At 44.8% G+C, this 19,970-nt stretch overlaps 2 protein-coding genes across 4 annotated transcripts in view; one reads left to right on the top strand and one right to left on the bottom strand.

Annotated features, from left to right (window-relative positions):
* Nucleotides 1-19,970, top strand: part of LOC139102640 (uncharacterized) — a 132,826-nt gene that overhangs the window by 58,090 nt on the left and 54,766 nt on the right. For 2 of the 3 annotated variants that reach the window (XM_070656709.1, XM_070656708.1), the window contains exons 9-11: nt 41-87; nt 14,259-14,776; nt 14,893-14,936. The gene's annotated coding sequence lies outside the window, so the exon portion shown is untranslated. The remainder of the gene's footprint in view (nt 1-40; nt 88-14,258; nt 14,777-14,892; nt 14,937-19,970) is intronic. The other variant, XM_070656707.1, reaches the window with a different exon arrangement.
* Nucleotides 1-19,970, bottom strand: part of LOC139102638 (roundabout homolog 2) — a 91,832-nt gene that overhangs the window by 55,488 nt on the left and 16,374 nt on the right. The window contains exon 2 of the mRNA XM_070656703.1: nt 13,075-13,383. Coding sequence (XP_070512804.1) covers nt 13,075-13,383 — 309 coding nt within the window. The remainder of the gene's footprint in view (nt 1-13,074; nt 13,384-19,970) is intronic.

The following is a 19,970-nucleotide window of genomic DNA, read 5'->3' as shown; positions in this document are numbered from 1 at the left end:
AACGCCTCTACAATTTATATGTTTTAATTTTTTGTTACAGAATCGTGGCCAGTGCGTTGCTGAACTCCACCGCTGCGCATCAAACTGGTGAGTGAAAAATATTTTCTTATGTCAGCGTTATAATGAAACGATATTAATGGGATGAGTCGTGCGTAATATGTTTTAAGCCCGATACTAATTACTACAAGTAATTATTGCGATACTCTGAAAATACCATCGAACCGTCGTGATAACCTTGCCGTTTAAAACGTTTAAAATAAATTATAACTCTTAGGCATAACTCGTTGCGAATACACGTGAGAATGTGACTTCTCAACAAAATAGGCACAATTAACAAATGAGGCGTGCACAATTATTCTGACGAGGCAGATATTCGGTTTATTTTGTCGGCGTTTATACGTTTTAATTTTGTGTATACCAATTTATATATTTATTACCGGAATAAATTAAAGATAAATTAGAAAGCTTCGGGAGGGTAACAATTTCCAGAGACACAAGACACAAAATAATAAATACTTATTATAATTTATGGCTTGTACCATACTAATTAAGAAATATATTTAATCCGCGCGATCAACCACTAGCTGCAAAATCAGCTAAATAAATTTCCACTCGGGCAAGTGTTAAACGGTGTCAATTAGATTGCAATCAATTTGTAATGCGGCTAATCGAGATAATCCCGGAGATTTTTTTCCACGAGCGAAGAGAGGAAGGCGTTACAACCGTTCCCAGTGTCCTTAATCTGACGAGGTGCTATTCATTCTCAGGAAGCGCTTAACTACTTCTCCGTAATCAACAGTCATCGCGAGATTCGCGAAATAGTTGATTCAGCCTCCGTCGAGTCCGTTATGGATTTCCAGCGAGTAGCGATGTCTTTATTTTACAATATTATCGTTATTTCCGCCATCCGCCGCTCGTCGCAATTATCGTTATTACTGCAGCGTAATCGAAATGCCGGTGTAACATATACGCTTGGCCGAATAAAGGGGTCGCTCGCCACTCGCCTAAACTTATATTCGCCATCTTACCCGGCTCGTACGGTATATACCCTCTTTCTCATTTTCCCGGTAATCTCATTCGCGCTCTTCTCCTCAGACTTTCGCTTCCACACGCACGCACACGCGTGTCCGCGCACCGTAATCTTCGTCATGGACTGCCGGCCAATCTGCCGTAAATTCGCCAAAATGTAACATCAAGCGGCAAATACGCGGACGACCCCTTACCCGACGCACTTAGCGCATTAACGCCGAGGAAAATTAGTACAGACTAGCGCGGCGAAGAAACGAGCGTGGCAGTTATTATTTGCGATTATAACACCTATACTTTGAGCGGACAAATTACAGGGGAGGCCGGATGAGCGCGGTGCAAATAGGAAGTGCCCTCCTCTCTCCGCTGGCTACGCGAGCACGGTGTTCATATTAGTGCGATTACCAATTATAAATAAATGTCATTATTAACGTTTACGTGAAAAACGAGCCCCCGTCAAACTCCGTATTCCGTTTCAACTCCGCGGGGAACGGCAGCTGTCTTCGGGCGTAGTCTTTTAAAAACGTGCTTTTATTTTCGCGGATTATTCCCATTCGGCGTAATTCGTTAACTTCTTGACAACGGCGGCAGATAAGTCCGGAAATAATACCGCGGAAAGGCGAATGAGAATAAACATTAATAATTTATTTCAGAAATTTAAATTAATCCGACCATTTCGATAAGAGTTAATGCAACTTCTTATCGTCCCATTTATACAGCTATCGTTTACAACAAGATTTATCTGGCGCCGAGTCGGGCTGCGCCCGGGAGGAGGAATTAAATATTCGTGACGCGCGCGAGAAAGCGCATGCATCAAAACCGAGATAAAGCCGAAGAGACACGATGTAAGCGATTAATCAGTCGAGGGCTCATAAGCTCCCCCCGTTCCCCCGAATAGTGACCCGACGCCCACGACGACGACGACGTCGATTTCTTTCGTAACCGCCGGAAAGAAATGTACAATATATCACTGATTACCCGCGAGGTCTCGTATAAGCGGCGGACGGAGTAGAATAGCTATTTCGTTACGTAACCCGGTGATTCGATGTAACAAGAAAACAGCGTCGTAGACCCGCTCGCTCTCCCCCGTCGATGGTAAACTAAAGGATTGGGCGAGCTCGTCGAATCGAGCCGACTCGATTCGGTCCGAATCGGCCGCTCGATTCGATTCGGTGCGGCTTTGGAGTCGTGAAACTCGGGGATCCAGCTTGCTGTATACGTATTAAATAAGGGGTACGACATAGGGAGCAGAGAGAGAGAAAGCGCGGTTACCTCGTTAGAGGTATCCAAGTCGTGCGCAGAAGTTCGGGCTATCGCGTTACTACCCTCTGCGGCGTTCGCGTTTGTTTTGAGCTTTCGCGGAGCTCGCTTCGGGCAATAGAATGAAATTCTCCCCGCGGGCGGCTCTCTTGCCAAACTTAATTTACCCACAACCACCATTTTGTCGCGCCGTTCCTGCGAGGGCGTCAACGGCAGGACGAAAGAACGAGCGAGAGAAAGAAAAAAAAAAAAAAAAAAAAAAGGCAAGTTCTTCCCTCTCGATTTTATTCAGGAAAATCCAATCGGGAAAAAATTCTTTTGTGTAATACCGATCATATGTTAGTTTATTTCGAGCTCATTTTAGTAATACGTCGCACGTGAGTGATCACTTTGAGAGGCGCCGCGCAGCGCGGGAGGAAATTGGCACGGGATGAAAAAGATATTCGTTCACGTGCCAATTTTTTCCGCGTCTCTGCGGAGTTTTCTATACCGTACGGAAATCTCGAGGGCCAAGGAATTACTCAGGTAGATTGAGGGATTTGTACCGTCGGAAAATATGGAATCAATTAATTAGCACTTCTTGCCCGCCCGCGTTGGGGGCTCTCGCGGATTAGCTAAATAGATTTAAGGATCTCTGAGATTAGAGGTACGAAACTGATTAATAATCATCCCTCGCAGCTGACTTTGACTTTTATAGCAGAAACGTGGGCACATTTGTTATAAAAGTCAAAATACTGATAATGTTATAATCCCGCGAGTATTATAATATGTGTAATATTCTGATTACACTGTAAACACCAATGTAATCAAATGTTATTTATTCAATAAATCCAAGCAAGACCTTGCATTAATTAACGCTAATTGCGGAGGGAAAGCAAACTGTAAATGCAAATTTTCGTAAAAATTGATTACAAATTACGAAGCGTCGCGAATTTGAAAAATATGGCCCGGTATTATGTTCGTATTCGGTAAGAACAATGGTGGTCGGAGAATCGCGCGCGGGAACGATCGCGCGTCGACCAGATGACGAGAGGGCGAAGGGAAGTAATCCAGCGTCCGAATGAAAACGAAAGGAAGAGTGAGCCCGCCGATCGGATCGGATTCCGCGATTTGCCGATCGGTGATTGCGACTATCGGCGAATCAGCTCGAGAGAGATAAAACGGGGTAGGGACAGGGCTAAAACTCTCGCGGCGACGAGTCGCTGCAGTGGCACGGCTCTCAACGAGCGGAATATCAGCGAGAGAGCGATGGATTAAAAGCTACAAGAGAATCCCCACCTTTCGTCGGCTTGTCCAGGGCCATAGGTAAAGAGCAAACGAGAACGAGCGAACACCACGCCGTCGTCGTCGTCGTCGTCGACGTCGTCGTCGCGACGCCCCGCTTCGCGCATCGCGGGCTAATCGATACACCCGCGCGCCCCACGCGAGAAAACTAGCGAGCGAGCAGAGCGAGCGAGCGCGTAGCGCCGCGCGAAAAGGGTCGGAGCAAGCGGAGGGTGTCTAGGTGTTATTTTATCCCGGGTCTTTTTGGGCGGCGGAGGAAGAGCGAGGCAGGGGGATAGAGGAAGGCAGAAGGGACGACGAGGGGGCTCAGGGAATGAAAGCCCGGCAGCGCGTGTGCGTCTAATTGACGAATTCCGCTCGGAAATTTTTGCCGCGCCATACGCCTAATAGACGCGCGCGCCGAGAAAAGCTCAATCACGAAGGGACGACAGCGACGATGACGATGATGACGCCGGGGTGAGAGAGTGATTGCGACAATCCAATCTGACGGAACCCTCTCTTCGTTCGCGATGTAATCGCGATATCGCGCGAAATTGCATCGCGCTGAATCGCGTCCGGTTTATCTAGCGCAATAACGAGCTCCGCAGTTCGTTTCTTTTCATTATCGCGATAGATTCTCCTATCCATCTCTCCCCTTCGTATCTCTCTCTCCGTCGTTTTGTCGTTTGTGCAAAACGTTTGCAGATATATCAGTATAAGGAAGTTTATTAACCCGCGTGACGTTGTGAGGTAACTCTGCGCAGCGCTCTCGTGGATCGTAAAGAAGGGAGAATTTTGTACAGTCATCGAGCACGAGTTTTGCCAGCGCGCAAAACCTAAGCTAAACCGCGGAACCGGGTCGCATCTGGTTTTATCGATTTTGTAATATTAACTGGAATATATTTCCACTGTAATACATATTTAGCGAATCAAATATATAAATCATACGTCGCGTTTTAAATTACCTTCTGCTCATGTTATACATTACATATATTTTAAGCTCATTAAGCTTATATTGCATGAGGTCTCACGACTGTCCGTCTTTTGATTCTTTGAATATCTTAATAATTAATTTTTTTTTTTGTCAGTTTTATTTCAATTTATTCCCATTCAAAACCGAATTTCAGAAATATCAATCTCAATTAATTTTGTAAGATTAATAAACTCAGACAGCACCTCGGGGGTTTTTTTTTTTTTATAGCTAAATTACAGCTCGGAAATGCAATTATGCGCAATCCGAATTGAACGCGATAAAACCAATTAGATGCGAATCGGTATAAAATCGACGTCCGTTTAATGCAATGGCTCGCGGTATTAAATAAATCCCGTATAATCCGGTGTTTCCGAACGAATTGGACAACTAAATTGTAGGCGGGCGGTAGTTCGTAAAACGCATAATAAAATGTGGTAAATAATTACCGGCGCCGTGCAGCTCATTGTTAATGTTAAACAGCCCGGCGCGCGCCCGCCGCGGTGATTCCGGATGCGCGCACGCGAAAATTCGCGGTGGGACGGCGTTTACGAACAACAACGTTCGAAATTCCCGACAGGAACTGGGCGTTATCGCCGCCTGTTTATACAGTTGTCGAGCAAACATCACGGAATCTTTACCCCAGTCCCGTTGCGCGGAAAGTAGTTGAGAAAAGTTTCCGCGCGCCGGAGATGCAGCTAGGGGTGATGCTATTCGAGTGCAAGGCGCGCTCGAAATTCGTCAAATATTATTAACGTTGACTGTTAACATAGATCTCGTTAGCTCACATCTCGCGCTAATAAAATCGCGCTCCGGATTCAAGTAAAACAATCCCATACTCTTTAAGAGCGAAATGGTACGCTGCGCGGCGTATTCGACTGTACGTTACGACGGAGGCGACGGCAGACAGAGGAACCGGAGAATTATCATAAAGTTTTTCGCGGCGAGTGAATGTCGAAGGGGTGAAATCGTGCGACGAGATTATAGATTCTTCCGCCGTGAATGTCGCGTCAGGAAAATCGCACCATTGTTCGGCGCGGGTGCAGCGTCATCGCGGAGACTCGGTGCATTCATTGCCAAAATTTTACACGGGAGATGCGGGCGGAGGAAAATGTGACGGGAAGAAATACGACGTTGCGATGGAAGGAGAAAGAGCGGAATTTATATTCACATTTCGCTTCAAAAATACATGGTATTATTCTTTAAATATATTATGCGCGCATTAAATGTGTAGTAGCGGCCTCGATGATCGCGCTCATCTCCCGGCGACTATTCGGCATGGAAGATTGGATAGAAAGGCAAATAAAACTTGACCGCTAGCTCGGAGAGTTAATCGCCGCCGGGTCTGACGAGAGAATAATTTTCGATTTGGCCGCGCGGGTTAACAAAGAGCAGCGGCACGGCGGCGGTTTGCCTCCCAAAGGAAACTACAGCCGCGGCGAAACTTGTCAAACCGGCGAACGGGCGGCACGTGTTGTAAAGAGCGCAAGGTTATAACCATTTAATAGCCGGGCCAATAATGAGGGTTGTCCGGAGTACGTAGTTCGTAGTAATATGGACCGAGTCGAAGAAAAAGTAGGAACGGGGCGCGAGCGAAGTCGTGAAAGAGCCTGGCTTTCGAACGTTAGCCCGAAGGGGGGAAAACGAGAGAGGTCACGGGACGAGGCGACGACCTGGGGGAGGAGAAGCCAGGGGGGCGGACAGATGTATGCACCACGTGGCGCGGTACGTGTCGGAGGCATAGAAAATGGGGTGCGCGCCGAATAGTCCATTCGTTAGATCATACAGTAAGCTCTCTCCGCGCATTTGTTCCCGCTATACCTTCATCCCGTGCTTTCCGCCTCCTTGGTATGCATGCACGCATGCATGCATGCATGCATGCGACGCCGAGAGATCGAAGGGGAGGCCGACGACGTAAGTGAAAACCGATAGAGTTTCTAACGTGATGTATAATTATTCGCGAAACGGATTTTAAAGGGCTCGCGGGGGCATCGTTGAAACGGGAGGGGGAGAGAGAGGCATCAATCGCATCAATCGAGAAAGAGACCGGCTTTACGTCAACAACGACATATAATTACGACACGTAATTACAGTGGTGATATGCGTCGATATTAACAAATAAATCATTTACAAAACGTCAATTAATACATCTTGATATTAATAAATATCGTTTAACGTATTTCGTAATAATTTCCGGCGCAGTGAACAAACGATCGGTCTAATACTCTTCGTAACAACATTGGGCGAGCGGAAATAAAATTTTCAGAAAAGAGCGGACGGTATTATATATCGTCTCATAAAATAAAGAATTAAACTCGATAAAGCTTTCACAGTCTTGCTCTTTCCTTTTTTTTTTCTTTTAGTTTTTTATTTTTATTATTTTTTTTTCTTTATTATTTCCCACCCCGTCTCCAATTTCCTTTCACATTCCCATTCCCAATTGGTTTTACCGTCTCTGCATCAAATCAATTACCGTCAGACCTATAATTGCCTGTCACCGCCTCCGTCTACGATTTCTTACAAAGGGAACTCGTGTTCCCGAGTATGGTCTTTTTCGTGACATCGGTTAAACTTCGTTTAGCTATGAGTGTGTACCTATTAACCTGCAATATATCCCGCATTCTAATGAGACACCCCGTGCGGAACGCGTCAGGCTGCCAACTTTTCAGACGTTACTTATACGGATATGTATTTCTGTGCAAAAAGCAGGTGGGGAAAAAGTTATTCAACTCTGTCAGTAATGTTCAAACTGTATTCAATATATCTACAAAACTCTGTGAAGGTGCGGAATAAATTTTTATCGGGCGAGAAAAAGCTCGGCGGGAGACTACGTGTGCAGGCGATCGGATAAACCGACTGTTATCGTACAAAGACGCGTGAAACCAAGAGTGTGACACCAAGGGTACGTGAAAGCGTCCAACGGAACAGAAGCTTCACCGACGCTATTCATTAATCCCCCTCGAGCTTTTTCCATTTTATTGGCAGGACAAACACGCCGCGTCACATCCGACGTTGTCGCACGGCTGCAAAATTATTATCTCAATAGTCCGATGAATAATCAGCCGCCGGCGACGCGCCGTGCACTTTTTAACAATCGTCCATCCGCTCTCGTTTCGCCCGGATATACATCGAGCTGACGAACCCGAAGTGACGCTCCACTAAAAACATATCTGTCTCCGTGACGGTCCCGATATCGCTGTCGCGAGACGAGCCGGAGGAGACAGGAGGCACGTTAGCTTTAATGAAGATTAAATAGCAGCGACATTATACCTATTACCACCTATTTACTCCAATTTATCTTCATTTTCTCCCGTTTATTCTTTGGCGCTTACGACTCCCCCGTCATCCTCGGACCCCGCCATCAGTTTCGACGTCGTGAGGTGCGATAGCGTCGCGTTAAAATAAACAACCCTAAATCCCTCCCCCTCTCGTAACGTTTAAAGGGAGTAAAGTACTCGGCCCGTCGGCGCGCTAATCTGTCAAAATTCAGCCGCATTTATCTCGGAAAGGGACGGTTCAATTTCGGCCGCCCGCCGGATCTTGGCACGAGCTTCGGCTGGTTTGTACTTCGGATATAAGTATCGTAAAGTTGGGAAACTCGAGACGTACACTGCGAAAGAAGAAACAGTCGTGCTGGGTTTTGCGTCCTCTTTATCTTTCGTCTTTCCGAGTTCGAGCCACTTGGAGAAACGGAAAAACGAAACCTCAATTCACATTGAAACATTTTATACATCTATATATATATATATATATGTTTTGTGAAATATACGCTTGCCGTTTTATATGTTTTTCATCCGCGACATGTCCTAACTTTGATAATTATACCGCTGGAGCTCACAATTCGCCGAGTTTGCTTAATTTAAAAAAAACGGATTCTTTATTCTCTTATTTCTCTTTATTTTTCGGTCCTTCGTTCTACCGAGGCGAACTCCCTCCGTAGCCAATTATAAATTTTGTAAGATATGCCGAGAGAACATTACTTTATATTCCCGTTAGGGAAAACGACATCTCGGATGCGGGAGCTAAATTGCGCCGCGATGTAAGGTCGCGCTTGATGCACCGCTCGCGCCACGATGTCCCGTCGTCTACGAATAATCTAGCTACTAGTCACAGGGGATCATCCTCTATCGTTTCAAAGATATATCTGGGTCAGCCGCACGTCTGCTGCGTTTTTTGCCCTCGAGTACCCCAAAGTGACTCCGCTCGCAACAGTTTGGTGCTCGAAAGAGTATCGAGAGTCTCTTAATAATTATCTAGCCAAGATATAAATCACTGTCAGCGCGATAAACATGTCGTTTAATTTGTAGGAGTAAAAAAAAAAAAAAAAGAAAAAAAAGGAACGAGCGAGACTACGCGCGAGCATATTTTAAAGCGATAAGTTACTCATCGATGTTGAACATAGACAAACTATGCGTGTCAATAGGAGATATTAGAAGGTTTTCAGACGACGAGCTCATTTATCAAGATGCAACATTATTACGTAATAACGCCTGAGATAAAGTACGACGTGGTTTATCTAGCGTACGTTATTAACCGGTATCTAATCAATTTCGGAGAAAGTGTTTGCGTCATCGCATATGCATACTGCGGGATACAAAAAATGCGGGAGCAAACAAACTGATATTATATTCTCGTTACAATTGTGGACGAGATCGTGGCCGCGCGGATAAAAATATTGCGATCTCTTAAGCCTTATAAATGTTTTTTAAAACATTCCGTTTCAAAGTGTTTCGAATGAACGGAGACGAAAGAAAAAAAAAAAAAGGAGGAACCGGTCCGGAATACACTAACAGGTTCCCAGAAAGAGCTCTAAGCTCGTGTTGCTCCACGCAAAAAAAAAAAAAGAAAAAAAAGAAAAAGAAAAAGAAAATGGGCGTAGCGGCGCCCATGGTCGAGAGCCTTATGGGCGAGCGAGGTACACGACTATTGTGCGTAAGCTCCCATTATAACGCGGTAAGCTATGCATTATACGGCGATAGCCCGGATCGAGAAGCCGTGTCCGCCTGTCTCCGCGGCGTGCCGGGTCGCGTTCCGTATAGAGTGAAAAGGGGGCTCGGGTGGCGATCTCCGGGGCCTATTTATATTACGCTAGGAGTCGGAGAGAGAGCGCGGAGTCGAGACATGGAGAAAGAACGGAAGAAAAGGAAAGAGAGAAAAGGGAAAGAGCGAGCGGCGCGAGCCACAGCAAAAACAACAAAGGGGCGCGAGAGACGGCTACTTGGCGAATCTAGTTACCGAGAAAGGCGAGGTTCGCGATGCTCAAAACTGCGACGGAGGAGAACGCGACAAAGCCCGAGAGATCTTCGTGTCTTTTCGCACCTCTGATTATTTTTTTCTTTTTTTCCGCTTTTTTCCAAAGAAAACGAAGAGGCTGAAATATCTCCCGGACGATAATTCTGCGAGATGAGAAGTTTGGCCTCCTCATTATATAACATTGAATTAATTTCCCATTCGTTGCATCGATTCCCTTTGTTTTATAAAATAAAATAAATTCTTGCTCTTTTACGAAATTAATTTCACTTATGAATAATAAGCGTGCTGATTATTTTATGCAATTGCGTCTCTTATTAATTTATTATTAATAATTAAAAAGATTGAAAAAGGCACGAGTGCCTCTCAGGCTATAATTCTGTGAAATAACAGCTTAGTTTTACCGGTTATATAATGTTTAATTTATTTTCCATTTAATAAATTGATTCTCTTTTGTCCCGCGAAATAAAGTAAAGCCTCTCCACTCTTTTACGAAATTGATTCGAGTTCATAAATAATAATCGTTCATTGTTATTTCATGCAATTGCCTATTACTAATTCATTATTAATGATTAAACCGACCGTTTAATTTATACGATAATAATTAGCACAAGAGATTTGAGATTCACGAGCCATACTAATACGATAGAAAATTGGGGGGGAAACCTTATTCGAATGACGCAGCTTTCTCTAATATGCACGAAGGGGATACATCCTTCTCCCCCTCCTCCTCCCCCCTCCCTAATTTGGATTCGGCATCCGAATTACGGGCGTATAGATGCCTCGGCAGAAATTTTATTGCGAGGCAATATCAATATTCTGGAGATTCCGGGGTTTCGCGAGATAGAACAGCCGAGCGCGCGTTCCGGTCCGTTCTCTGCTAAGCACTCCCATTACGGTTGCATATTTAACCGTGCGCTGTCGCATAAATGCACGTTACGGATAGCTGCGCGTATTACAATAAGCAATTAACGAGCGATATCGTGTTCTATAAATTACGAAGCTCGGATGCATCGGCGTAACCGATGCTCGCGTACGCGAAACGCGAAACGCGCGGGTGCATCGGCGATACGCGGAGCTGCACGCGTGTGCAGGTACAGACGGGGATATACACACGGCTGTTATAGTATATACGGACTTGAAATAACGAGCCCACGGAAAAGGGAATAACATGGGAAGCGGCGTGCGCGATCCGCTTTCGCATTATCGGGATTCTCCATTATCGTTCTTAATCTTCCGTAATGCGACGCGCCGCACATTCGCCGATTTCCTATTTTCCTTTCTCTCTCTCTCTCTCTCTTTTTTTTTTTTTTTTTCGTCCTCCTCCTCGACAGTCATACGTTCTGGGTTTTTTTTTCCCCGCGCGAGAATATACGATTCCACGACCGCGGAATAAAAATGGAAACGATTCAATCGCGACGGGAACGGTCGGATATTCAATAACCTGATATTCAATATCGCAGTGCCGGAGAGAGTCGGTCGAGTTACACAGATGTTTCTCCGTGAGTTCGGGCGATTTGCAGAAACGCTACATTGACTCCGGGTCACTAATTCAATTTGTACGGCGTCTTTTCTCGAGATCATAATCGGGATTAGCCGGGGCGCGAGAGCGAGGTGCTGCGTGAAAGGGGGGGCCCCCACAATAGCGCGGGGGACTCGGGTTCGCTCCGCGTGCACACACGGACGGTCGAAGTGCATTCTTCGCCAGTCTGGCAGGCGTTGGTCGGTGTCGCATCGTCAGACTCGTAGGTAGTAGAGGCGAGGTGAGGCGAGTGAATCGGTCGTTACCAACCAGCAAGCAAGCAAGCAGGCAAGCAGGCAAGCGGGCGGACGGGCATATACCACGGACGGGCAGAGGCGAGGGTGCGTCGCCCGGGATATCGATCGCCTCTAAACAAACATGGCTCGTTTTAGTCGAAGGAGTCGACTTCTATCCCGTATAAATCACGGTTATTCCTTCCTGCGCCCGTACATACGGGGTGTTCGTTTTCGTTCGTGTCACCGCTGCCCGTCGTCGCCGTTCACTTCGCCCTCGCGACCTCCTCGTGGGCGCACGAGCACGAAGGCGAGAGAAGTCATTTCGAGACTCTCGTGAGCTTGCAGGAGGCAGAGGCGAAGAGAATCTTGAGGAAGACGTCGAGTTTCGCGCGGATGCAACCATTTTTGCTGTAGGGAGGAGGAGTTTATTCGTTCTCTTGTTAACCCGACGGAAAATAGATTAAAATACACCGCGTGGAATTTGGCCGATAAACACATTACGAAAGCCTTTGCTTTACCGTTTGTAGCTTGGGGTATAATTGTTTAATTAGAACGTAAATTAATTCTCTGCAATTTGAGACGCATTCGTGAAGTAGTCATTGAATGTTTTGCCTTTGTTTGTTCTCTCTCTCTCTCTTTTTCTCCCTGTTAAGCACGATGTTGTGTAATATAATAAAATTAATCTCTATTATTTGACTATGTTTTATGGAAAGTGGCAGAGAAATATGTGTGGGAGATTATCATATAAAAAAAAAAAAAGAACGAAGGGAAGAGAAAAAGAGAGAAGGTGCTGTGACGAATGGCACTTGGAGATAAGCAAATGCACCGCGTAAAATTATGAACCCGTATATAAAATTTAGAAATTTTACCGTCGAGTATAAAATTACGTTTATTGATGCTCGCGTGCTCTTTTTTTACGCATGAATTGTATTTACGCTTCGGCGATTTGTTAACTCAACCGATTTATCAACTGGTAATCCCTTGGACTGTAAACTGACATTGAAAAATTACTGGCGCTTGATCTTCGCGATAGCGCACAAAGAGCGTATTACGACTAAGTGATTACAACATTTTGTTTTACACGTCCGTGAACGTATAAAATTTATTTAGCGAGCGCGAAAAGATGAATTTTACCGATTGGAATTTCTATGAGCGAGAGCCGAGGCAATCTTATCGGCCCGGCGCCGGCTACAAGATTACGCTAATCGACACCTGCGCGGAAAATAATTACAGGCCAAGCGACGGACAACGCTTAGTCGTATCGCGACAATAGCTAATCCATACTGCGCCGGTTCACGCGAGAATGCGACCGGTCGATGCGCTGTCCGGGAAATTTCGTTCTGGTTAAGCTGTCGCTCTTCTCGCTGAATCCGCCGGGGCCGTTTGATCGACGTGGACACTCGGCGGGCGTGAGGCTCCTCAAGGCGAGAAGCTCGTTTCACGGGGATTCGTTCCGAGTTTAACGAGCGGTATCCCCCGCGATGTCTGTCCGATACGCTACCCGGTATAATCCGGGCGTAAAAAAGAGAGAGAGAAGACGATCTTACCTGCGACTGTGAGAGTAGCGTTCCTGCTCGGGACGGATCCGGCCTTATTCCGCGCGACGCACCAATATACACCGCCATCCTGCTCCTTCTTGCCGTGCATCACTCGTAGAAAGAACAGGGATCCCGTAGGCAGCAGGACCCGATGCGACTTGACATCCCCCGGCGACGTCTGCACGAGCTCACCGTCCTTGTACCACTCTATCACCGGTTCAGGCTTACCCTCCGCCTTGCAGTTCAACGTCACCGGCTCATTTTTCGCGACTATTATGTCGGACGGGTGCTCGGTTATCCGTGGACTTTTTAGCTGTCCTGAAAGCAAAAAAAGGGAAACGGTGACTCTTTAGCGAATCTCTCGACGTGTGGCGTGGCGTGTCGCGTCGCCTTGGCAATCTAATTAGTTTCGTCCGGGGATATTTTTGCCGCGGCGTCGCACTCATTCGCGATAAATTATTTCGGAAAAGTATATAAATAAACGTGACCAACGATAATTATGTTCAATTAGATTTTTAATTGTTGCCGCTTAAAATCGACGCTGATCAGTTCTCTCTCGCTTGGCTTGCTTCACGCCAAGCGAGAGTCAACGTCGGCTGTCGATTTTGAGGTTCGATTTAATTTTATAATTTAATTAATATGTCCAGGCAAAGACGGTCTTCGCGATCTTCGAGATCAAGAACGACCTGGTGGAAGTACCGTCTTTGTCTGGACATACGAATTAAATATTACAATTAAATCGAACGAGAATAACGAATAGATAGGCGCGCGGGGGGAGGTGGGGTGAGGCGGGAGAGATGGGGAAAGAACGAACGCGAGCCTACGTGCCGCGCGTTAGGTATATTCCCCCACCACTCCCACTCTCGCTTTGTCCTTCTCCAGCGGTCGCGCGAAGCACACGTACTCCCTACGCACTGTACAGCAGCCACGTGTCTCCGTACCGGAAGTAATATTCATTTGCGTATTGCGTCCAACAAAAATCGCTCGGTACGAGAATTATCGTCTCCTCTCCATTATCTGTGTAAGGAGAGCACGTGTGATTCTCCGTGTGAGGAGAGCACGTGCGATTAAGTCTCCTTTCCTTATAGTAAGTAATATCCTTACGCGTTCATCTTACCGAAGTAATTTTTTTTCCAAAAGTGTAACGTAGACTCGCGCAGTTTAAACTAATTATCTGGGTTTTTTGTTCGCAGGGACCAGTGCGAGGACGGAGTTCGGATGGTCTGAGAGGAAGCACCCTGACGGGAGGCCTGATGTTCTGAGAGGAGGAGGAGGCCCAGGAAGGGTATCCTGCCCCGGCGGAGCAACCCATGGGTATATATCAATTTTTTTCTTTGAATTTTTAATAACGTTTCTTAATTTTTTCATTTAATTAAATTTGATATCTACTAAATAATTGTTTTATTTTTTTGTTTCAGGTCAAGAGAAACTCCGCTGCGTCGCATCGCTTAGTGCCGCACGCCGATTCGAAATTATACGAACTGCAGCCGGTTCGTCGGTCGTTCGGGGCTGCCGATAGTTACCGGGCGTTTTTTTACGATTCTTTTTAATCCGGGAGTGTCGATAAATTTGTTCAGTAATTTTCGCGATTGTAACTTCACCCGGTCGCGTTCGCGAGTTACTTGTGCGCGGAAGGATGGCTCGTCACGTCCCATCTGAGAGGAGGAGCAGGCCCGGGACGGGCGTCCTGCATCGGCGGAGCAACTCTTAGGTGAATATATATTCTTTAAAATAAAATATTAAATAAAAACTTTTACCTTTTTTTTTTAATTAATTTTGTGAACCAATTTACATGCCTACAATAATATATTTTATTTTATGTTTCAGCCAACGCCAGAATTCTACAACTCCGCTGAAGCTCATGCAGATCGGTAAGTCGCATGATTTTTTTGTTCGTAGTTTGTAATTGGTTTCGTTCGGGGATATTTTTGCCGCGGCGTCGCACTCATTCGCGATGAATTATTTCGGAAAGGTATAAATAAACGTGACCAATGCCAATTATGTCCAATTAACGCCTCGCAACATTTCAAAGACTACCCGAAATTGATCCGGGGACGTGTTGTCTATTCGGATCTTCTTGCGATACTTAGCTATCAATTTCACGACATCTTAATAAGGATCATGGATCCTGTTTACGGAGGTACTCATCATTAAGTTACACTAATCGATTGTTTGTTGAGAAGGTTTACATAAATTTGCCGCTATTTCTCGTCTAGGGTATCCCATCCTCGCGAGATACCGCGTATAACATCGAGATCATATAAATTTATTGGCACGTTGCCAATATTAATCTTTTCAAGAGGCTGCCGTCTTGCCAATATTAATATCAGCGAGGCCGCTGTTTATGCACCCATGCGATCGAACGCTTTTCTTCGCTGCGCGAACGCCATGAATTTTCTTCTTGTTGCGCGTTGACTATCTCTCTACTTTCTCAATTTTGTATGGAGCGGCAGTGCGCAAAGGTGCACCGTGATCTCGTTAATTTTCAAACACCTGGCCGTAAACCAGCTCAGAAACGAAAATTAAATCCGGCTTCAGCCCGCCTTATTTTTAAGCACCGTCTCGTAAAATTTTCAGCACTTAATGCTCGCTGCGCATCGCGTAATACTAAGAGAAGAATTATGCAAAGTTTACATTTACGTAGTAAAAACTATATTAATGCACGCTGTAATTTGTGTCAACGCGCCGGTATTAAATCCGTGTAAACTCGATTCGGCATGTTTACGAGTCACCGCAATTAGCGGTAATATATAGAATCGCATTACTAGGAATTAATGCAAATAACGCAGAACGCCTGCGACGCATATGGAGATCGCATTTCTAGCATTAATTAATTTTAATTCAATTATTCTCGTTTTTATGCGTGGGCGGAGGGAGTGATTTATTGATGAATGCGATACAACATGTGTTTTCATCAACGCGGTGTAAACAAATCATAAACCGATTTGCCGTGACACCCTATACAACGTTTTCCGGCTCGGCTAATATTACGCAGCATCTCGCCGTGACATTTTATAAATAACGAACGTATACGAATTATGCATCACAATAATATCGAATAATCTGGCGGCGACGTAAAAACGGATAAAATAAAAACAATTATTTACAATTATATTTATTATACCGCGCGAGTTATTAGCGAATTTTTATGCCGGCGCTGGGCTTTCACGTTCCTCTGTTTTTTTTTTTTTTTTTTTTTTTGTAGAAACAATTCTCTCGTCCTCGTGTTTCTTTTAAAATTTCCCTTTGCGCAGAAATCGTCTCTCGCGTATATTCCGCACGTAGCGCAAACTACATTAGTTATAAAAAAAAAAAAATTAGGAAAAACGAAGAAAAAGATCAACAAATCGCCGCGTAAATGGTTAACTTCCGACATAATTAAAAATTCTACAACTACCGCTAGCGGTGATAGTATCGCGACGTTAGTAAAAAGCGTGATGGTGTTCCGATAGAGGCTCGGGCGTCACGAGACTGCACAATCACGACGTCCAGCGGGATGGGATAGTACCGCGGCGGTTTTTCGCTCTGACAGCTACCAGAGACGATCGCGTATACGCTCGTGCATCCAGCGCGTCGCTTTGACGGGCATATCCACGCGCACATGCACGTGCGCGACTCGCGGTGCGCGGGGCGGCCAGCGCGAAAGTCACACGCACGTGCATGTGTGGCGCGGGTGTCCTATTTAGATAACTGAATTATGGATGAATTATTGGCCGCCGGTGTATACGTAGTGCAGGTATATAATTTGATAATATCGCCGCCTCTGGCGTCCTATCTCCGTGCCACGAGATTTCGGGTTCGCCGTGGTGTATGTCGCTCGCCGAACGTCCATATGCATTATGCGTGCGTGCGCGCCCGCCTGCATACGTGCACACGGATACGCGAACGTTGTCGCGTCGCGTCGCGTCTCATCGGTGTGAGCGCGGCAACGAACAGGCAGGTATTAGTCATCGATAGTGGCTCGGATTACCTGTGGTTACACGCATTATTAGATAGGTGCACCGTGCTGCTACCTAGTCAGAGCATTCCTCCGCCAAAGTGCCTGTCCGCGTACACTGTATTAAAAGGCGAAACCAATAATCGGATGACTTTTACACAGGGAGAATCGATGCTCGCGCGAGAAAACCGAGAGAGAATTTTTCATGTTTTTTTTTCCCTTTTTTTTTTTTAATTTTTCCGGGGGGGAAAAAAAGTGATTAAATAAATAGACATTTATTAAAGATAATGTCGTTGAATATTTTATGTTATTTCACTCTCATCAGAGTAATTTTTTTTACACAGTAACGTGATCAATTAAAATAAAATCAAATTACAAAAATTAAAAAATGCAGTTATAAATAAATAGTCTTTAATTATGTAGCTTTAAAATATTTAATCCAATATTGTTGATTGAATTTTCTAATTACGAGTGAATTAAAAAGCACACTGAATCTTGTTAATATAGACATTTATAAGAGATCGAATTCCCCAAACAAAGTCGCCGATAAAAAATAATTGAAACCGACTCTCCGCTTTTTTTCGTAAGTACCGTACTATTAGCAGATTCGATTATTTTCACGGGCATAAAAAAACGCAGGTGCAATCCCCTGGTCACTAATGTGAGTAAGGAGGAGGGTACAAGAAAAGCAGAAAAGTGACGAAGCAAATTACACGGGTGCACCTATTATTAGCCCGTTATAAAGGCCATGGACGGTTTCTTTTTTCTTTTTCCTCCCTTTTTTTTTTTTCTTTCTTTTTTTTCTTTTTCGCAATATAACCTCGCTCGTGTAAGAAATTGAGACCCCGTCGAAATCAGAAAGCGTACAGCTGGATGATAAAAAAGGGAGAGCTCGATAACACGAGAGCGCACAAGAGTTCGCTTAAGCAGAAGCGAGAGGGTACGTATAGTTGGATATCGTGTAGCGATAACCAACTATATGTACTTTTACATCGAAGTTCGATTATGTATAATTGCGTCTTCTACCTTCTCCTGAACCGCAAAATTTTTATTAACTTTTTAATTACTCTTTTTTTTTTTTTTAATTAATTTTTTTTATTATTTTATTACCGGAATTTTCTTTTTTAATTTGAAAGGCGAGTATCTGACGTGAGCGTATCGTGCAATCTATTCTCGATCCGGTAGCGGATTCAAACGTATAATCTCGATGATTAGATAGCGATTGACCTTTAAATTTAAATTGTCAAGAGTTTAATTGGCCCTTATGTCTGAGTAATTTGCTCGGTCTCCGTTTGTTATATGAGCCCCTTAAGCGACATAGAAGGAGGTTGGTACTGTTTGCAACTCATTATCATACCAGTTTCCACTTTTGCTATCACTAGGGCACACCGTGTGTAGAGTACGCCGTAGAAGGCCAACCAGGCGTCATATTCACTAGTCATTCGCCTCGTTGCCATTGTGTATTCACTTAGCTTTCTCGTGCGTTCGTCGCGCAAGGTTAACGCAAACAGAATTTCCGACCTTTCAGTACTTTGTTTAAACAAACGCGAGTAATAAATTATTCATGCAAAACGGTAAACGATTCTGATTTTTTAAAAAAGAAATTCCTCGCTCGTATAACTTAAACAAGGGAATTTAAGCGCCGAACGTAATAATTTCCTCGCGTTAAAAATCTTAAAATTCTGAAAAATTCAAAAAAACACCAGCTGCTGCCCGCCAGCGCCCAAGATATTTATACGGTTGATTACTCGCGTATTTCACTTAATTACAATTTCATTTGTATCGCGTGCTTGAAGACTTACGGACGTCGGCGTCTCGCATACCAAAATGCTTCGGCGCGGATCTTCTAGTTTAATGCAACTTCCCTAAGTCCGTAAAATTTAAACGAGGATCCGAATGTGCCCGGGATGTCGAATGCCGTTCTTAACATCGGTTAGACATCCGGTGGAGCAGCGCTGGGTGTACGATGCTTAATCCTTTGTTTGAATTATTCAGAGGTGCATGTTATAGTGGTAACATGCGCCGAGCATTTTCGGAAAAGAAACGGATACGCGCTTTATATGCAAACGAAACAAACTACGTTCACGTATCCCGGCCCGTCCGCGGGAAAGTAACCCGGGAACAGAACGGCGTCCGTAACGACGCTGCTTCCGCGCCCGAGGAACAAGTCGTCCTCGCGCCGAACAAATAACTTACGTTACGTCAATTTTCCGAATTTTCTCCCCGGGTTTCCTTCGATTCCGGGATCTCGAAATTGCGCGATACACCCGGCCCAATACTCCCGTGTAACACCGCCGGTTCCGCCATAATCGGATTTCTGTCGCTGCTCGTGCAGAATCGCTCGATATCTATAAATCAGCATAGCGCTAGGTTACGCCAACGTCGAAGATTTATATTGGTCACGTATGCGTATATATACGCCGCGTTTATCAATAAATTGCATCTGTGTGGTACTTCTCGAATCGTTAAAATAAGTGGAATTTATTTTCGCCACGATATATACCGTCTTGCAATTTGCGAAAGAGCTCGTCGTTAAAATTTCAAGCCGATATTATCGCGATATTACTTCGGTAAAACACCGGCTATTAGTTTACGCGAGTCTATATTTAAATATTAGACGGATCAAGATCGTAAAGCGTAACGACTAAATTCGTCTTGATCCGCGTGACTGCGCCAATAATTTATGCATCGATGACTGAGTTCGACGACGTTAACCGATTATTCGCTCGGTGCAGGTCCGCTGTGTAGATATGCATATGCACTGTAAACACTCTGGGATCTTCGGAAGCGTTTAAGAAAGAAAAGGGAAAAAGAAAGATTAGCTTCAAGTACTAAGAAAAGAAATCGGAATATTTTGAATAAAGACTTAATCTTCATATTACCTCGGCATTTATCAAGCTAAAATTAATTTAGTAAAATTATATCCTTGTCTCAAGTTAAATAATTAAAAAAGAAAGGAGCGATACGA

This window comes from Cardiocondyla obscurior, linkage group LG05 (genome assembly GCF_019399895.1).
Source record: "Cardiocondyla obscurior isolate alpha-2009 linkage group LG05, Cobs3.1, whole genome shotgun sequence".
Lineage (NCBI taxonomy): Eukaryota > Metazoa > Arthropoda > Insecta > Hymenoptera > Formicidae > Cardiocondyla > Cardiocondyla obscurior.
The sequence above is the reverse complement of the archived record's forward strand: the minus strand, read 5'-3'. Positions and strand labels throughout refer to the sequence as shown.